Here is a 19,056-nt window from a genome sequence, read left to right on the forward strand (position 1 = left end):
CATGCTGTTGCTGGAGAGATTTGCCAGCATCCAGAATATGTCTCCACAGAGCTGGGTGAGGCTGGTGTCTGCGGAAGCAGTGTCCGGCGGGTACACCTGACTGTGGCTGGTGGGTGTTGCTAACCCGCCGGGGTTTCTGACATGCTGCTGTCTTTCCCAACTGGATTTGCACCCAATTTCAGACAGTGAAACGACAGTTGGCTGTTGAGGGAATGGAATCTGCCTGGGAGCCGCCCCCCAAAGTTCTTCCTTGTTCTGCTCCCCAAGAGCACATGCAGGAATGGCCTGTGCTTGGTGGAGGAAAGGTTGGCCGCAATCTTGATTTGATTCCAGTGGTGACGTTCAATCTGCAAAAGGAAAACTTGTTGTGCAGCCAATGCACCGGCCCCCTCCCCTATGCTAGAGCAGTCGGCACGTAGCAGCTACACGTCAGCTGCTTCTGTTCTGCAGAGATAAGCGGAGCTGTGTTAGGCTGAGTTTAGATTAAAAATAAGTAATGTGCCCTGGGTGTTCCCCAGCTGGCTTCGCTCTGACATGACTGAAGTCATGCAGAAACCCAGGCCAGGGCGTTCAGTGCTGGAAAGTGTTCAGATGCCACAGTGATGGGCCCATTTAAGAACCAGCCTAGACTAGAGGGGCTTCCGAAAAGATCCTCCAGCAAACTGCCTCTTCCCTCATTCAGCAGGGTTACTAGATACAGCTGGTGGTAGCTGGAGGGGCCCAGCACTATGTTCTCCCTCCCATACAAGAACCCATTTATACACATCCTTGGGCCGGGCCTGGATTCTGCTATAATTGTGCATAGCCTGGTTCCTGTGAACAACACACAACAGCAACACTAGGACAGCAGCCTGCTCCCTGGGTGGGCAAACATCTGGGTATGGAAATTGTATGGTGGGCCATGAATGCTCACAAGATTGGGGGTTGGGGTACAGGAGGGGGTGAGGGTTCCAAGTGGGGATGAGGGGTTGGGGGTGCAGGAGGGTGCTCTGGGCTGGCACCGAGGGGTTTGAGGGCAGGAGGGGTATCAGGGCTGGGGCAGGGAGTTGGGACTCAGGAGGGGGTGCAGGCTCTGGGGGGTGCTTACTTCAAGCAGCTCCCAGAAGCAGTGTCATGTCCCCCATCCAGCTCCTGGCCAATGGGAGCTGCGGGGGCAGCATGCTGAGCCCCCTGGCTGCCCCTACGCATAGGAGCCAGAGCATGGACATGCCACTGCTTCCAGGAGCTGCGTGGAGCGGGACAAGCCCCCAACTCCGCTCCCTGGATGGAGCGCCAGAGCAGGGTGAGCTCCGGACCCCACTCCGCAGCAGGAGCTCGAGGGCCCGATACGACCCCCGGGCCGTAGTTTGCCCACCCTGCTCTAGACCCAGCATCAGGGCAGCTGGATTCGATTCCCCCTTATGCCACTGGCCTCCTGGATGATCTTGGGCTAGGAGCTTCCCCGCCCCGTGCCTCAGTTTTCCCATCTGTAAAATGGGAACCATGTGCAGCGCGCTGAGCTGACAAGGGCTGCGCCGTGCTGGGCTCACTCGTGGGCTGCTGCCCTGGAAGGCAACGAGACACGAAGCGGAGCCGGGCTCAGGGCAAAGCAGGGCGGCAAAGCGCCTTAGATGGCCATTGGCGCGGGCGGGCGGGGAGCCGGGGCCAGCGCGGGGCGGGGCTGCGGCGCTTTCCGGGCGGTCCCTCCCCGGCCGGGGCGCAGCGACACGCTGGAGCCGGGCTGCGCGGGGCGGAGCTCGCTCTCCGGAGCCCAGCCCGCCGGGGAGACGCGCCCCCGGTTCCCGGGCTCGGCTCGGGGGACGGAGGTTGCCAGGCCCCCGCCGGCCATGCAGCACCTGGGCAAGATCCGCAGCTTCGCGCTGGAGCTGGCGGCGGGCCCGGCGCAGGGCGGCTACCGCGGCGGGGAGCTGCTCTCCGGCCAGGTGGTGCTGGAGCTCAGCGCGGCGCTGCGGGTGCGGGCGCTGGAGGTCTGCGCCCGGGGCCTGGCCACGGCGCACTGGCTGGAGAGCAGGAGCGTGGGCATGAACACGGTGTACAGCGACTACAGCGCCTACGAGCCCTACCTCCGGGCGCGCTGCCAGCTGCTCCGCGGTGAGTCCCGGGGCCCAGCCCTGCCCGCCTGCGGGAGTGTGTCCCTGGCGCCCCCGGGGAGCCGCATCGTCCCCCTTAGCTGTCTCTGTCCCGGTGCCCAGCCCTGCCCGCCTGCCGGGAGTGTGTCCTTGTGCCCCGGGGAGCCGCATCGTCCCCCCTTAGCTGTCTCTGTCCCGGTGCCCAGCCCTGCCCGCCTGCGGGAGTGTGTCCCTGGCACCCCCGGGGAGCCGCATCGTCCCCCCTTAGCTGTCTCTGTCCCGGTGCCCAGCCCTGCCCGCCTGCGGGAGTGTGTCCCTGGCGCCCCCGGGGAGCCGCATCGTCCCCCCTTAGCTGTCTCTGTCCCGGTGCCCAGCCCTGCCCGCCTGCGGGAGTGTGTCCCTGGGGCCCCCGGGGAGCCGCATCGTCCCCCCTTAGCTGTCTCTGTCCCAGTGCCCAGCCCTGCCCGCCTGCGGGAGTGTGTCCCTGGCGCCCCCGGGGAGCCGCATCGTCCCCCTTAGCTGTCTCTGTCCCGGTGCCCAGCCCTGCCCGCCTGCCGGGAGTGTGTCCCTGGGGCCCCCGGGGAGCCGCATCGTCCCCCCTTAGCTGTCTCTGTCCCAGTGCCCAGCCCTGCCCGCCTGCGGGAGTGTGTCCCTGGGGCCCCCGGGGAGCCGCATCGTCCCCCTTAGCTGTCTCTGTCCCGGTGCCCAGCCCTGCCCGCCTGCCGGGAGTGTGTCCCTGGCGCCCCCGGGGAGCCGCATCGTCCCCCTTAGCTGTCTCTGTCCCGGTGCCCAGCCCTGCCCGCCTGCGGGAGTGTGTTCCTGGCACCCCGGGAGCCGCATCGTCCCCTTAGCTGTCTCTGTCCCGGTGCCCAGCCCTGCCCGCCTGCCGGGAGTGTGTCCCTGGCACCCCCGGGGAGCCGCATCGTCCCCCTTAGCTGTCTCTGTCCCGGTGCCCAGCCCTGCCCGCCTGCCGGGAGTGTGTCCCTGGCACCCCCGGGGGCCGCATCATCCCCCCTTAGCTGTCTCTGTCCCGGGGCCCAGCCCTGCCCGCCTGCCGGGAGTGTGTCCCTGGCACCCCCGGGGAGCCGCATCGTCCCCCCTTAGCTGTCTCTGTCCCGGTGCCCAGCCCTGCCCGCCTGCCGGGAGTGTGTCCCTGGCACCCCCGGGGAGCCGCATCGTCCCCCCTTAGCTGTCTCTGTCCCAGTGCTCAGCCCTGCCCGTCTGCACGTCGTCCCCCAGCTTCTTGTGCGTGGTGCCTGTTTTGGCGATGAAGGGTCCAGGTTTTTCCCACCTGGTTCTGTTGCCCAGGGAGGATTTGGGTCCGTGAGCTTGTGCTCCTTGCGGTGTGTGATTGGGCTGAGTGAGGTGGCAGTGCCAGGTGGCACCAAGGGATCTTGGTGCAGGGTCTGCTCCGCGCAGAGTCCCACAGGAGCCGCTGTTGTGTGAACAACCCAGGGGCTAGCTTCGAAAAGCTGTGGCTCTCCCCTTTCCCTGCCCAAGTTATTTACTCCGGTCTCCAGAGCTGGGAGGCAAACGGGACCTCGATGAGCTGTGCCAGGCTCTAGCTGGGAAGGGGATGGTGCTTGCGCCCATGTCTCGGGGTAGCTCCTTACCTCCAGTGCACTGGCACTTGTGGAGGTGTGATCTGGCCAATCAGCATGTTCCCATTTCTGCAGACAGGTAAGAGCTTGCCCACTTCATGCAAGATTTCCCACCTCTCTGCATGGGCGGGAAGGCAGGATCGAGCAACGGGAGCTTGCCTGGACTAGCCCGTCACAGGGCTGAGGATATGACTTCTCTGAACTAGGGTGTCACAGTCAGCTGTGGGCAGTCCAGATGTGACTCCAGCCAGAGTAGGGTGGTGCCAGACATGCAGGGGCTGGGGATCCTTCCTGACTAAATACAAGCCCTGGTTTTCCAGTAGCTCGAATCAGCCCTTTCAGGGGCTGTTCCTTGCCCCACATGGAGGGGGAGTGAAATTAGCTCAGTATCAGACCCTGCACACGATGGACAGTTCATCAGCCTCTCCCTGCCCACAGGCCCCTTACAGAAATAAGCCCTTGCTGAGGAGAGTGAGGCACTGGGCTCTCACAGGAGGGCAGATGATGCCTGGCTCATACTCAGAGCAGCACTGGCGGGGCTCTAGCTCTGGGCAGTTCCAAACTCTAAGTCAGCCATGGAGCCTAGTCAGCTCCCTGCCCGGCACTGGCTAATGCTGGTGGGCAAGGTGTCCCAGGAAGCCTTCCTCCGCCAGGCCCTGGAGCCAGGAGATGCCAAACCTCAGAGCAGGGCCAGCATGACCCCCCGCCCCCAATCTCGGTGCCTCTCCCACACCTGTCAGGGAGCAGCAGTGAAACTGTGTGAGAAAAGCCTCCTGGCTCTGTGGAGCTGGGGGAGGCCAGCGTGTGACCCAGGGCACCAGCTGGGGTTTCACAGGCGTTCACTCCAGAGGGGCTGTTCGGCCTCAGGCCTTTCACAGAGATGCTGCTAGTGAGCTCCAGGCCTGGAGGGCTTGTGACCACAGCTCCTGTAAGGGCAGGTTTGCCCTGCGAGATGCTGGGGTGGGGGTTCAATGTGCCTCGGTGCCCTTGGCTTTACTGGACGTAAGCCCTGTTTCCCACTGAAAGCCAAAGACACTCGCAAAGTGCCTCTGGCTCACCTGCTCCCACGCCAGCATCCCCTCGAGGGAGTTCTCTCTGCTGCTGGCACCAGCCCTCTTTGGACCAAACCTCTGTGCCGGGGCTCGGTTTCCTGAGGCTCTTGCTTTGTTTGTACAGAGACGGGTAAACAGTGAAGTCTTCCCAGGTGTAAATGGAGCACTTAGCCGGCTGGCAAATATTTGTTCTTGTTCCATGGCTCTGGTTCCATACACCCCTCGTGGACTTCACCTTTAATCAGCTTCATAGACACAGCCTGCTCTGGCCCACCCAGCACAGTGCAGCCAAGCTAGGATGGACAGGGGTTCTGTGCTCACTAACAGCCATCAAGCCGTTAGCTTTGCCTTGTCTAATGAAGATGTTCTCCCCGTGGAGTCTCTGCCCAGGAGATACCCATGGCAGGGATGGCCCATAGGGAAACCCTGTTCTGCTTCCCAGTTGGCCTGATTCTCCCCACCCGACGCTGTGAATATTGGCATTTTGCTGACGTGTAAATGCTGACCCAGGTACCAGGTGGAGGAAGCCAATCCCTGTGAATTCACGCAGTGGCCAGGGGGCTGCAGGGGTTGAGCTGGGAGTGGATGTGTGACTGCCAAGCATGTAGTTTTCAGATCTCTGGCCACGTCTGGCATGGGAACCAGCCATTCACCCCAGAAGGACACAAGCGACATTTCTGGCTAGAAGCATGTGTTAAAACTGAATAATCAGATGTGGGATGCGAGGAATCGCTGTCCCAGGTGGGGTGGATCGTGGTTGTTCCCTTGGTGAGTTGTTTTTCTTTCAGGTAAGTGCAAAGGGCCAGATCTGCTGGTTCACGCTGGCTGCTCTGTGCCACCACAGCAGCAGTAAGCAGCTGCAGCATCCTGGTGAATCCAGCCCTTGGTTTCCCTCCCCTTGAGCAGGGGCTCTGGCTCCTGCACTGCCACTCTATGTTACAATGAAAGGAGGGTGAGTAGATAAGGGGGTTGGGGAGAGGCCCCACCATGAGCTCACACAGGGAGGTGCTCTCCTGGTTGCATGCAGCTAGGAGGATGATGGGGTGAGGTTTGTTCCCCATTAATATGCCCTGTGATTCTCCCCTGGGAAGCCGCGAGCTGCTGTCTGTGTTTAGATTTCATGGCTTAGTTTGCATGAGCAAGAGCCCCCTGGAGCCAAGGGGGAGGCACGTAGCCAGACCCTGGATGCTCTGTCCTGGCAGGACCCTGCTGTGGTGGAGCTTGGAGCTGAGATGGGTATTTCCATTGCTCTGCTGGCCCCTGGCCTCACCCAGGTTTAGCCAGGCCCTGTGGGGAGCTGCGGTGGGTTTTGCCAGACTCCAGGGTTTGTGATTTTATTGGCTACGACCTTGTGCTGGGTTCGTGCTCTCCCTGGGGCACCGTGTGTGGGATCGCTGCTTCCTGAAGGACAGGAGGAGGCGAGGGACGTGCTACAGCAGGCAGCGCACCGTGTGCTACTGAGAAAAGCCATTGTGCAGCCAAGGCTGCTGCCCTGGGGGCCCCACCCAGTGCTCATACCCCTCATCAGGAGGGCTGCAGGGGCCCCGGGCCCCTTGGTGAGGACTGTGTGGGGTGCTGAAGGGTCTGTCGTCAGCACTCTGTGCACCACCCACGTGGCCTCTCCCTCCTCCTGCAGCAGCTGCTGCTTCCTGCTGAGATCTACTGGTTGCCTGGGGTTTAAAAAAAAATGCAGTGGGTGCCATGGTAACAACAGGGAGCAGAGCCCCAGTGGGTGGGGTGCTGAGCTTCCTGCTGAGCTGTGAGCTCCTTCTAGCCCCTCCCGCGTGCAGGAGCTGAGCCTGGGGAGATCTGTGCAGGGAGGGAGCGGTGGCTTCCCCCAGGAGGCTGCACCCACGTTTGTCCCCTGGGCTGCTCAGGTGCCCTTGTCCTATGGCAGCCTGTGTGTGCTAAGGAGACGACGTACAATCGTGCCAATCCCTCCAGAAACCCCAGCCTGAGGGCCCAGACTTTCCTCCCCACACGGTGCCCTGTGCCGGGGTCACTTACCGCTTGCAGGCTGGCTGTCAGGCAACGCACAGGAGCCAGCTGGGTTGTTGGCTCAGGTCTGGCGTGTGCCTCCTTTGGGGAACCCTCTGTTCAGAGTATTCAGAGAGAGCCTCTACCCAAAGCTGCCCCCCCTTTTCCAGCTCTGCCATCGGCAATCCCCAAGCACTTTATCTGGGGTGTTTATTAGCTGCATTACGGTAGTGCCCAGAGAGCAGGCCCCACTGTACTGGGCCGTGCACAACCCCCAGCAGAACTGGCCCTGCACCCAAGAGCTCAGTCTAAGAGTAACATTTTCAAAAGCACCTCAGTGTCTTAGGCACCCACGTTTCATTGACTTTCAATGGGTCTTTGGCCTCTAAGTGCCTATGTTAGTTTTGACAATGCCCCAGATGACATTAGCGAAGCCGAAAGAAGGTCTCTTCTGTCAGGGTAGCTGCATCTGCGCTGGGAGTTTTGCTGGCACAGCTGCGTTGGCAAGTGGTGTGTGGCTTTTTCACGCCCCTGATCGCTATAGTTATTATGTCAACAAAACTTTGGGCAAGGCCCCTGATGGGCCAACCTACGACTGGTGACTGGTTAATCGTGTGATTCTGCTGTTTGGCCAGTAGGTGCCGCTGGTTCCCTGCTCTGAAACACCAAGGCAAAGATGCCTTCTGGTTCCTCTCTGAGTGTTACTGAGAAGAGGGGCTCTGGGCTCCCGCTGGGTGGCGGTGCAGACTGCGGAATATGCTAATGCTGTGCGCTAGACAGAACATCCCTGTGACTCTGCAGTGGCTGGCTCTGTGCAAAGCCCTGGTGGGAGCAGTGGGACTAATCACGAAACCAGGCACTGCCGAGGCGCTGCCTGCTAGTGACGGTTTTCCCTTTTGTACGAGAGCACGTTCAGTGTCAGTGGCACCGTCACCACCTTGTGATGCTTGCGCCAGGGAACTCTGGGATCCTGTCTGAGCACAGGGAGAAAAGTCAACCTCTTTCCTCTGCACAAGGTGTGATCAGCGAGTGGGGAAGCCTGCGACACTGGGAGGAAAGGGAGAAGATCGAAAACCAGCTTCCTCTACCATAGGAGTGCAAACGCTATTTATCTCCATGGTAATCGCCTGGCGTTACTGTGAGGGGCAGCTAGGGCTCTTTGGGGGGCCTCCGCTGTGCATTTGGATCTTTCACATGTTGGGATTTCTTTTCTGTTTGACTTTCTCAAGGAATTGACTGCGTTTCAGCACCTGTCCTTAGGATAAGTATACAACGGCACTGCAATGTACCGTGCAATGACTGATACAGCCTTAACTCCCATTTCATGTGGATGTATTAGGGAATTAAGGGACCAACACAGATTTGGGTGAGGGTGGGTGTAGCCCTGATGAAGAACTCCATGGGTACCTTAACTGAGCTAGTTTTGTCTTTAATTTTCTTATTTGTTCTTCTATTTGATCGCAAAGCTGAAGACTTATATCACACTCTTCTCTTCAAAGTACTTTACAAATGCTAATTAATAAGCAGACCTGGTTATCTCTGACATTATTTACATGCTCTAGAGGTTGAATGGGCTATCTGTTGTCGCCAGAAGGGCATAAGAACACGACAATTAGCATACTGGGTCCAACCATGGTCCATCTTCTCCAGTGTCCTGCCCCAGAGCTTCGAGGGAAGTGTACACAATAGGGTAATTATGGAGTGATCCATCCTTGTCTTCTACTCCTGGCTTCTGGTAGTCAGAAGTTTAGGATCACCCAGAGCATGGGGTTGTGTGTCCTTGATCATCTTGGCTAATAGCCATTGGTGGACCTATTCTCCAGGAACTGATACATTCTTTTTTGAACCCAGTTATACTTTTGGTTTCACGACATCCCCTGACAATGTGTTTCATGGGTTAGTTGTGCATTGTGTGGAAAAAGTACTTCCTCTTTTTTGTATTAAACCTGCTGCCGATTAATTTCATGGGGTGACCCCCAGTTTTATATTGTGGGAAAGGGTAAATAACACTTCTCTAGTAACTTTCCCACACCAGTCATGATCTTATAGACCGCCATCATATCCCCCCTTCATTGTCTCTTTTCTAAGATGAACAACCTAATCTTTTTAATCTCTTCTTGTATGGAAGCCGTTCCATCCCTTTGATCATCTTTGTTGCCCTTCTCTGAACCTTTTGCAGTTCCACTCTATCCTTTTTGAGGTGGGGTGACCAGAACGGGACACAGCACTGTGATTTATATAGTGGCAATATGATATTTTCTGTTTTATTTTCTATCCCTTTCTTAATTGGTCCTAACCTATTGTTAGACTTTTTGACCACTTCTGTGCATTGAGCAGATGGTTTCAGAGAACTATCCATGGTGATGCCAAGATCTCTTTTTTGGGGTGGTAACAGCTAATTTACAGGGGCAGCTCTAGACATTTTGCCGCCCCAAGCACGGAGGGTCTGCAGGCGTGCCTGCGGAGGTCTGCCGAAGCCACGGGACCAGCGGACCCTCCACAGGCAAACTGCCGAAGGCACCCTGCCTGCCGCCCTAGCGGCGACCAGCAGAATGCCCCCCCGCGGCTTGCCGCCCCAGGCACGCGCTTGGAGCGCTGGTGCCTGGAGCCGCCCCTGCTAATTTAGAACCAGCGTCTTGTATGTATGGTTGGGATTATTTTTTCCAGCGTGCCTTACTTTATGCTTATCAGGGCAGTAAGAGGAATGGTCCCCGAAACTCCTGCAGTTAGATTTGGGTCCCTGCTCCACAATGCACTGTACTGAACAATGGCTTTCTCACAGCCCTGTGAAATTGAGGGGGCTCACAGAGGAGTCAGGTGCAGAGCAGCTGGTGCAGGCCTATAGACACCTTTACATTGCCCGACCTCTTAGAACTGCAGTCCTACCGGTGAGCCCGAGTGGACCGATTAGCAAAGCTGATGTGTCATAATGCTTCCGCCCCAGGCTGCCAGAGGATGCATGATCGGCGAGTCACCCCAAGACAATGTTGCTCTTCCTATTGGCAAAGTCTTCTGAAATCAGATGTGCGACATTCCGTTCATGTCAGTGGGACGTTGCCTAGTGAAATAACATTGCAGGGAAAACTGTTCCTCCACCTGCCCTGGCAGCATCACGCTCACCTCAGCAGACAGGCAGTGACGACAGGCTCAGCAGCAGAGCTCAGTCCCACCCTCAGAGACTCGGGCACACAACTTGGAAAATTCCTGCCTCTCAATGCGTCTGTGCCTACTCCCATTCAGAACCCAGGCACAGGCACCGTGAGGAGCATACAAAGAGCACGGACAGGATGGATGTTCCAGAGTTTAGGGAACATGGGTTCACTGCTATTGGTATCCACACTAGGTAGCTCAGGCCTGCCTTACATGTGCTGTGATCACACACCCCTCCCCCCGATTGCAGTGCAGACAGACCTAGAGTCTCTCTGTGAGCTGTGACTCAGTTCCCCATCTCTAACATGCAGACAGTACTTCCCTCAAAGATGGTCAGGATCAGATGCAGGGGCATGGGGGCCATGGAGAGAGTGGGGAAATTTTCAGTCTTTTACAAGGGCTCAATCAAACTCCCACTGAAGTCAGTGCAAGTCTTTGCATTGAAACAGGACAGCAAGTATGTCTCTGGGAGTGAGGAGTGATTGTACCCTGAGGTACCCACAGGGATGACAAGGAGCCTCCCAGAGCTGGCTGTCACAAATTAACCCTTCCCATGCTGTGGCACCCCCTCCCCCATTCCTACTGGAATTCACATGCAAACTCTCATTGCATGTAGTTCAGCTCCTGCGATCTTTATTGCTGTTTGTATGGTGGTAGCGGGTAGACCCCTGCCCCTGCTGTGCAGGGCACTGCACATACATGTAACATGCCCCTTCCCTGGTGCTGTACCAGGCAGAAACCTCCTAAGGAATTAAACATGGAGCTTTCTGAGCTGACCAAGCCTTACACAGCTTCAGCCCAACATGATCTACAATGTCTGAGAGAATAATGCACTCAAAGCAGGAGTTCTGGAGAGGCAGGTCCTGGACAGCATGGCCTGAAGTGATGCTATATTATAGTCATGCTTTCTCCAGCCAAGGGTGAGTAACTTGTCAAATGTTCCTGTCTTCATTGGCCCACTGCCACCTCCAGGCCTGGGGGCAGAGCACACTTGATGCTTAACAAATTAATGGTAATAACTAAAGTGAAAACTCCTGGAGCTGCTTTAATCCCTTAGGAGTCCTGGGCCATTTTACTGCCTTCAGTCCCTTTTTACAGCCAGGCACATGTCTTTTGCATGATTAACCACAGAGACACCTGCAGTGAGGATCAGCTCAGTATCCACAGAGCCTCCAGCACAACATTGTTTTACCTTTCGCTGAACACCATAGGCAACTGATGTGTGTTTGTCCTGGGTAGTGGAGCGCTCCACTTCCATGAGAGATTATTTAATTGTTCCTGGGCTTTGTAGACGTGAAGCGCAGAGCAGTGCTAGGCCACTTACACACCTTGCACAGCACTAGACTTTGTCCTGGTTAAAAACACAAGCAAGACGAATTGCAAGAGTTATGGATAAAACACACCACTTTACCGCCCTGGAAGTGTATAATGTGATTGTCTCCCAGAGTGGTTCTCTCTGCTGCTCCAGTTTGGTAAATCAGGCTGTGGCAGGTATTGAGTTCAGTGCCTAAGGCTGTACCATCAGCACCTTCTGCTTTTAGGAGAAGAGGGGGGGTCTCCTGCTGTACAAGCATATGGGCCAAGGAGCAAAACAAGGAGCAGCTAACCTGAGCTGTTCCCTCGGGAGAAGCCCCATAGCATCAATCTTGTCAACCAGGCTTCTGGGAAAGTGGATTTTGGTCAATACTGTACTGAATGCAAGTATACAGTTGGGGGGATGCTGGGCTCAGCTAAATTGAAGTGGGAATGGGGAGCTGCTGGGTTATTTCCTTTGAAAGCGTCGAACACTAAGATCCTGAAACTCCTCTTTGTGCCCCACAAACACGCTCTGTGTGCCCTGTCGCCGCAGAGAGCACGCTGGCTGGGCTGACTTCTTGCCTGCAATCATGCTGGCAATCTGCAGTGTTCTGGGTGTGGCCCAGCGCTTCGCTTGTGAGCTGTGCAGTTTGTGCATTTAAACTGTGGCACCAAATGCACGTGGGGCAGCTGTGGAGATGCAGCCGAGCAGCACCTGCAAAGCGTCCGGAGGGTCTCTCAGCATGGCCTGTGCTGTAGCTTGCGTGTTACTGGACCGTAGGACAGGGACAGCTGGGAATTTGGAGGTGGAAGAGCAGGCGGGGTCAGAGGAGGTGGCTGAAGCTGGGCCTGGGGATGGAGGACACGTGGACAGGATGTGGCACGTCCAGAATGGAGAGAGGACCCTGCCCTCTGGTTTCTGGCCAGCATCTGTCTCGAGCGAGGGACCCAGCAGATGGTCAGCGGAGAGGCAGCCTGGCCAGGGGACTCCACTCCCAGCTGGGCGAGGTGACAGACTATGCAAGGGTCGGTTTCCCAATGGTTCATAGAATCTCAGGGTTGGAAGGGACCTCCGGGGCTCGTCTAGTCCAACCCCCTGCTCAAAGCAGGACCAATCCCCCACTAAATCACCCCAACAGACTCAGCAGAGACGTTTCTCGTGTCCCGTTTACATAGAGCGAGCGGGTTGTATTGGGTGTTTGGGGCATCTGCCCTTCCCCTCGGCCAGCAGTTCCCTCGGGAGGCAGGGCCCCCTTCCCAGCAAGGGCAGGGCAGGCTCGGGGGCAGGCAGGGAGACCGCTGCGGCTTTGCCCAGTGGGGGAAAGTTTATCTCCGCGGGGTGCTGCATCCCCCGGGCTCTGCCTGCAAAGCCCCGGGCGGGGGGCGGCTCTCCCCGGCCCGCACGTGCCCGGGGCTTTGTTTTGCACAGCCCGGCCCGTCAGTCTCCGGCGGCCGGGCCGCCCCCCCGCGGGATAGGCCGTCGGCGCCCGGGCTGGCGGCTCATTGGGCGCGGGGCGCGGGGGCGGCCCGGCCCGCCCCGCCACATGGCATTTAAAGGGCCCCGCGGCCGCGGCGTCCCACAGGCTGCTCCGTCCGCTCCCAGCTCCGCGATGCTCTTCGACCGGCTCCGCCGCTTCTGCGTCCTGCTCGACTGCCCCGAGCTGGACTCGCCGCCCGTCTTCAGCTCGGGCGAGGCGGTGTCGGGCCGGGTGGTGCTGGAGCTCTCCGGCGAGGCGCGGCTCGGGGCGCTGCAGCTGCACGCCCAGGGCTGCGCCAAGGTGCACTGGACCGAGTCCCGCAGCGCCGGCTCCAGCACCGCCTACACCCAGAGCTACAGCGACCAGGTGCCGTTCCTGAGCCACCGCGACACGCTGCTGGCCCCGCCAGGTAGATCCGCGGGCCGGGGGGGCGCAGGCTTGGCCCCGAGGCTGGGCTGTGTCTGGGGATCTCGGGGTGACCCCTTGGGGCGGGGGCCGGTGACTCCCCGGCGCTGGAGCCGTCTCCGAAGAACGCCCCGGGGAAGGCTGAGCCCCCTGCTCAGCTGCCTTCCGCTAAACTTCTGCGGGACGTCGGCTCGACCCTCAGCAGAGAGGGCACGGATGACACCGGAGCTATTCTTGGTCTCACACCCGTACATAACCGGGGAGTGGAGCCGGAGTCCTGCTGGTCAGGCAGGAGAGGGTCAGGGTGTGTTTACCCTGATGGGTCTCCCCCTCCTAAACACAGCAGCAGATCCCACCGAATGGGATTTATTTTTTTTTTTTAATTTCTCCCCTCTCCGGCCGTCTCTTCTCTCTCCCCCCCCCCCCCCATCTCTCTCCTTGGAAATGTTTGAAGAGGGATTGTGTGAGCATGTTGAGCTGTAGGGCAAAAGTTTGTTTGCACATCAGTTACTTCAGTCAGACTAAATTGAGTTGCAGTATTTTTTGCAAGGTGCAGTCCAGGTGAGGAAGACCTTGGCATGTGGGTTTTGGTAGCTATTAACCCTGGAGCTCCCTGGAATGTCTTCTGGGTTCTTAATAGTCAAAATATATTAACTTAAATAAATCTGATCTTGCTCTGTCAAATGAAGAATATTTTGTGTTCAATCTAAATGACACCCTGCAAAGCCTCATCCTGTTCTTGTGACAATTGTTGTGAGTTCAGGTCTTTATTTTGCTTTTCTGTGTCAAACGCTTCAGCAACTCCTCCTGAGTCAGAATGAAAGTAACTTCTAATGGCTGGAGTGCACTTCCTGTAAAGTGACAGCCAAACAGCACTCTTCTGATACGGAAGTCTTGCAAGAAAGCTCTGATCATACTCACCTTTAAATCTTTTTTTTTTTTCTCCCCAGACAATGGTGAAGTCACAGTTCTGCAGGCAGGAAAACACGAATTCCCCTTCACGTTTCAGCTCCCAGAGTAAGTTCAGCTTTATTCTTTGTGTTAGCACCACTGCAAGCATCTGTGGGACGGGGGAGGGGGCAGTAGAACTGTTTTAGTACATCAGCAGCTCCCCGGAGTAAGCCCAGTTTAAAAATGCACGCTCTGGGTGTTTGCTCTGTAGGTGGATAAAGTATCTCATTGTGAATTCTGGGGAGAACCCCTCCTAACCATTGTCACTTCTCCCTGGGCAGGACTCTGGCCACCTCCTTTGAAGGCCGGCATGGGAATGTGCGCTACTGGGTGAAAGCCAAGCTGCACAGACCCTGGTCCGTTGTCAAGAAAGCGAAGAAAGAATTCACAGTGATCGAGCCCATTGACATCAACACCCCAGCCTTGCTGGTAAGTGAACGCCAGCCAGAGTGATGTTCAGAGAGCTGAGATCCGAGCTGGTGTGCTCAGAGCTGACCTTAGCTCAGACTAAGATTGATCAGGAGTGACTAGTGACACGGGGGGCCTGACTTGAGATGCCTTTAAAAGGCTGGATGTTCAGAACATGGCTCGCACCTGCCCTCTAAAAACACATCTGCAGCTGGGCCCTCCAAAACCAAGGTGCTCCAAATGGAGCTTCTCTCAATCTCGCTTGAAAACCTCGTCTTAAAAACGTGGGGCAGCCAGATTAGCATCCCTGCCTGTTGTGCTGGCAGGGGGCCTCTGCCCAGCAAAACAAGAGACCTGTGATAGTCTCAGAGCCCGGGCCAGCTGACTTGGGCTCGCCGGACTTGCACTGCAGGGCTAAAAATATCCATGTAGACATCTGGGCTTGGGCTGGAGCCTGGCTCTGGCCCCCAGCAAGGCGGGGGAGGGGTCTCGGAGCTGGCATGTCTACACTACTAATCTTAGCTGGTCTGTTGACCTGAGCCCTGAGAGTCACTGCTGGGGGTTTGTTCTTGCTTGGTAGATGTGACCCAAAGATGCAGGAGGAACCATCCCTGGGACTTTGCCCTCTGCTCAGTGGGTGACTAACCTCCATGATCACAACTTGGGCTGGAGACAAGCAATATGAGGGAGGGCCGGGCCACTGTGTGGAGATCCTGGGAGGGAGAGGTGGGTGATGGCTCCTGACTAGAGAGCTAAAACTTGACTCGCTTCCATCCCTTCCTCTAGGCTCCTCAGGCAGGCGTGAAGGAGAAGCTCGCCCGTGCCTGGTACTGCAACCGGGGCCAGGTCTCTGTATCGGCCAAGATAGACCGAAAGGGCTACACGCCAGGTAACTCAGCGGGCCACTCGCTGTTCAAAGGGTGCTGAGCTTAACTGCCCCGGGGAATGTACAGGGGCTGGCAATGGGGCTCCTAGATCCGTGCTGTGACTGGGCTCTTCATACTGGTGTGACGCTCCAGAGAGGCCCCAGCCCCTGAACGCTGCTCAGACGTGACCTTGGTCTGCGCAGCTTCCCGGGCACGGAGGGGCTGGAATTGCAGGAACAAGATGTAATTTAACAAATGCGATCCCAGGCAGTTCTACATCTTAGCCGTGCCTGGCTTCTCTGGTGCAGTGCACACCACGTGGCCGGGCCAGTGGGTTTTATCAAGCCTGTCACTCTCTGCCAGGTGAGGTCATCCCCATCTTTGCCGAAATTGACAACTGCAGCACCCGCACCGTAGTGCCCAAAGCTGCCATCATCCAGACTCAGACGTTCATTGCCCGGGGTGCCAAGAAGCAGAAGAAGTCTGTGGTGGCCAGCATAGCAGGCGACTCCATTGCAGCTGGGAAGAGGGAAGTGTGGCATGGCCGAGCACTGAAGATCCCCCCAGTGGGCCCCTCGATCCTGCAGTGCCGCATTATCCGTGTGGAATACGCCCTGAAGGTAGGCTGTAGACTAAATCTGACCTGCAGCACGAGGCCTTGAATAAACAGGCTGATGTGTCCCCAAGTTCTTAGCTGTGACTGACTGGGGCTTGGTCACTCTGCTGAAGTGCCCTTTCTGTGATGGGCCCCTCATGCCTGTGGGTCAGCTGCCCACTTGAGGTGCTGCCTGGCTCTGGGGTCAGTGGCGGGGTGGATTCCTAGGTTCTTCTCCTGTGCTGATATCCAGTCCCTCCTTCCCTGCTCCATCATCAAACTACGTATTTGCCAGTGCAGGTAAAATCTCGTATTCCTGCTGGAGAGGCTGTCTGCCAGCTTCCTCCTGCCCCTGGCTTAGCAGCCTGCTGGCCAGGCCGTGCCTGCACCCGCATCTCACCCCATCAGGGGGAGAGTTGGATGCTGCCTGTCGTCATGGGCTGAGGGAATGCCAAGAAGTGACCCCTGTTTCCTCCCCCTCAAAGGTTTGTGTTGATATTCCTGGGACCTCCAAGCTGCTCCTGGAATTGCCACTCGTGATTGGGACGATCCCACTGCATCCGTTCGGGAGCCGCACATCCAGTGTCAGCAGCCAGTACAGTGTCAACCTGGACTGGCTCCGAATGGTGATCCCGGAGGAGCCTGAGGGTAAGTGACTGTTCTCAGTGCATGGGGGTCCAGCCGCATGGGGTGGCAGCTCCAAGTGAGCTGGTCCGGAGGGAGTGTCTGGGCAGACTGGTAGCCTTGTCCTCTGCCCCTGGACTCTGCCTAGCATGTGGCTTTGTGGGTCTTGTGCTGCAGGGACCAGGTATCCATGGGAGGGGATGTAGCTGAATGCAGAGGTAACTACCTGCACGTCTCCTGCTAGCAGATTCTTGCCTAACCACACAATGCCTCTGTTCTCCTTCCAGCGCCTCCTGAATATTCATCTGTTGTGTCCAGTGAAGAGTCTGCGCAGAACCTGTCCCCGCCCTGCCAGGATGAACTCAGCAATGGCCTGGAAGGCCCTTTCTTTGCTTACATCCAAGAGTTCCGCTACCGTCCTCCTCCACTGTACTCAGAGGTAAGTACAGCATCCCCCTGGGGGTTGGGCTGGGGGACCCTTGCTGGGATAACTCCCTCTGGTGTCTGGTACAACCCTTCTTAACTTGGCTTTTCAGGTGGATCCAAACCCCACATCGGACAGCATCCGGCCACGCTGCATGACCTGTTGAAGGAAGCGCCACTGAGTGCAGTTACTAGAATACAAATCCTGTGGGGATGAGAAGCTTGCCGTCTCGCAGGACTTCCGCCCTGGGTATCTGGATCGGCGTCCAAGAGGCTATTGCGAGGCCGGCGCTCGTGTGGAGCTGAGAACCTGTTTGCTCACTGCCGCTTGAAACCACCTGATGCGGCTACATCCCATGGACTGACTCCTTGCCCCAAAGCTGAAATGAGGGTGTTGGACTTGCCATGTGGGGTCGGAGCAGCTCCTGAGCACGTGGTGCAAGGGAGGCAGAGGAGGGTGGAGGGTTAAATCTTCTGCAGGAGTATGGGGTTCAAATGAGCCAAGCTCCTGCATCTAGCAGCTACCATAGTCCTGCTCCAGCTAACTGCTGCCAATAGAAAACAGGACTGGGAAGTGCTTCTCAGGATTACTGGAAAGCATTTTAATCTTGCTCTGGGTAAGGGTTTAAACACCATGGTAATCTGAGGGCACCCTCCAGCTACTGCATTCTTACAAAGTCACCAGGATTTCAGTCTCTGAAGAATTAAAATGGGGTTGGTCTCCCCAGACTGAGACTCGGCGCTCACTGTCCAGCGCCCATGAGCCTTACGTTGTGTCCCAGGGTGCCTGCTGCTGGGGCTGTTCATTGCCTCTGGTCTAACACTCCAGGACATTAAATGTGCAAAGACTCTTCCCTTGAGTCAGGGATTGTACAGGCGCCAGCAGGCCAAGCGCTGCGAGCTCAGGGAAGAACCCCTGTTCTATAAACAGCAAGACTTATGGTGCTGTCTTGGTCACCAGATCTAGTTTGGTGCCTGGCAGGCGCCAGACTAACGTGCAAAACCCACTGAACTCCCGCTGAGGCAGGAAGCTGGGCCTTGGTCTTTAAAAGGCTTGGGGCTGCTAGAATGGTCCCAGTAGCATTTGATTGCCCTCTATCTATGCCTGAGTAAAAGGTGAATGGGAAATGGGGAAAGCTGCCAGCCGCAGGGCCACACGGGAGCTGACGTGGTCAGTGTCACGTAGCCCAGCACTGGCGGGTACATGCAGTGAGGCCTGTAGATGCTGTAGGCTGAGTAGGGAAGAGCCTTAAATCCAGTCCTGCATGTGGACTTGCTGCCTTGTTAACACTTCACCCAGCACCTAGTGGGTGGGGAAGAGCCTCAGATCTGCCTGCCATTAGCAGAGAGGAAGATGCTGCTGATTAGCACTGAAAGCTGGTAAATCCTGTTGGGAGGGGAAGAAGAGGTTGTAAGGAAGACTGATTGGGTGCATCTGCCTTTGGCTTCAGGCTGGTCTTACTGCTCCCTGTGCAGATTTGACCAGAGATCTTGGCTATTGATAGTTCATTAGTAAACAGTGCATTCCATGATCTGAGGCTGAAACTGCCTGAAGTGGCCACCCCCAGCCTGGGGGCTAGAACCACTGACAGCCAAAGCAAAAGGTCCCAAACCTGCTTACTTTAGCTATACGGTCCGTTTCCTCCACTAGGAACTGGAAAGGCTATTTTTTTATATACCTGTAACTGGTGTTTTTTAATATTTTTGTCTAATTCTGCTTTTGTACAACTCCAGGTTTTGAAATAAACTCTTCTTGTACTGAAGATAGTGTCTTGAATGCTGCCTTCTGCTGGCCTCACCTGTTAGCATGAGCCCAGTTCTCAGGGCCCCCAGCACATGAACAGCAGCTTGTACAGCCAGTGACCTGGGAGGGGCGGGAGGCTTTGGGTCACCAGTTTCCATCTCTGTCCCTCACTCCCTGGATTCCCAGACCCAACCTGCCATCCTCCTATCTGCACTTGTACAGCTCGTGTTTCCGGGGTCCCTGGGTTAGATCCTCGTGGAGCTGGCGTCCCTTCTAGCTGGCACTGCAGCCAGCCTTCTCTCAAGCCGCTCTCCTTCCCGGTCACCTCTGAACTGGGCTCGGTCTTGGCCACTAACCCCCCTTTCCAGGTGTTGCAGGGCCAGGCTAATTGGCTTCAGAGACTCATTAACCCTCTTG

The 19,056-nt window shown here is 57.0% G+C and overlaps 1 protein-coding gene across 2 annotated transcripts; it reads left to right on the forward strand.

Annotated features, from left to right (window-relative positions):
- The first annotated feature begins 1,692 nt into the window (after positions 1–1,692).
- On the forward strand, positions 1,693–18,658 carry ARRDC2 (arrestin domain containing 2). 2 transcript variants are annotated; one of them, XM_039515878.1, is made up of 8 exons: positions 1,693–2,091; positions 13,979–14,045; positions 14,261–14,408; positions 15,174–15,276; positions 15,617–15,873; positions 16,334–16,496; positions 16,760–16,911; positions 17,009–18,658. In XM_039515878.1, exons 1-8 carry the CDS (start codon positions 1,827–1,829, stop codon positions 17,060–17,062), a joined length of 1,209 nt encoding a protein of 402 aa, XP_039371812.1. In that variant the 5' UTR covers positions 1,693–1,826; the 3' UTR covers positions 17,063–18,658. The 2 variants fall into 2 exon arrangements, with proteins under 2 accessions (XP_039371812.1, XP_039371811.1); XM_039515877.1 differs by lacking the exon at positions 1,693–2,091 and adding an exon at positions 12,734–13,032 and having other exon boundaries at positions 17,009–17,077.
- Positions 18,659–19,056: the final 398 nt, after the last annotated feature.

The sequence above is a fragment of the Mauremys reevesii genome, linkage group 26 (genome assembly GCF_016161935.1).
Source record: "Mauremys reevesii isolate NIE-2019 linkage group 26, ASM1616193v1, whole genome shotgun sequence".
NCBI lineage: Eukaryota > Metazoa > Chordata > Testudines > Geoemydidae > Mauremys > Mauremys reevesii.

Excerpts from the sequence above, each read along its gene's own strand:
- ARRDC2 (XM_039515877.1), top strand. The coding sequence starts at position 12,756 with ATGCTCTTCGACCGGCTCCGCCGCTTCTGCGTCCTGCTCGACTGCCCC. Across the intron at positions 13,033-13,978 it reads CACGCTGCTGGCCCCGCCAG|ACAATGGTGAAGTCACAGTT; the intron begins GTAGATCCGCGG and ends TTTTCTCCCCAG. Across the intron at positions 15,874-16,333 it reads GTGTGGAATACGCCCTGAAG|GTTTGTGTTGATATTCCTGG; the intron begins GTAGGCTGTAGA and ends TCCCCCTCAAAG.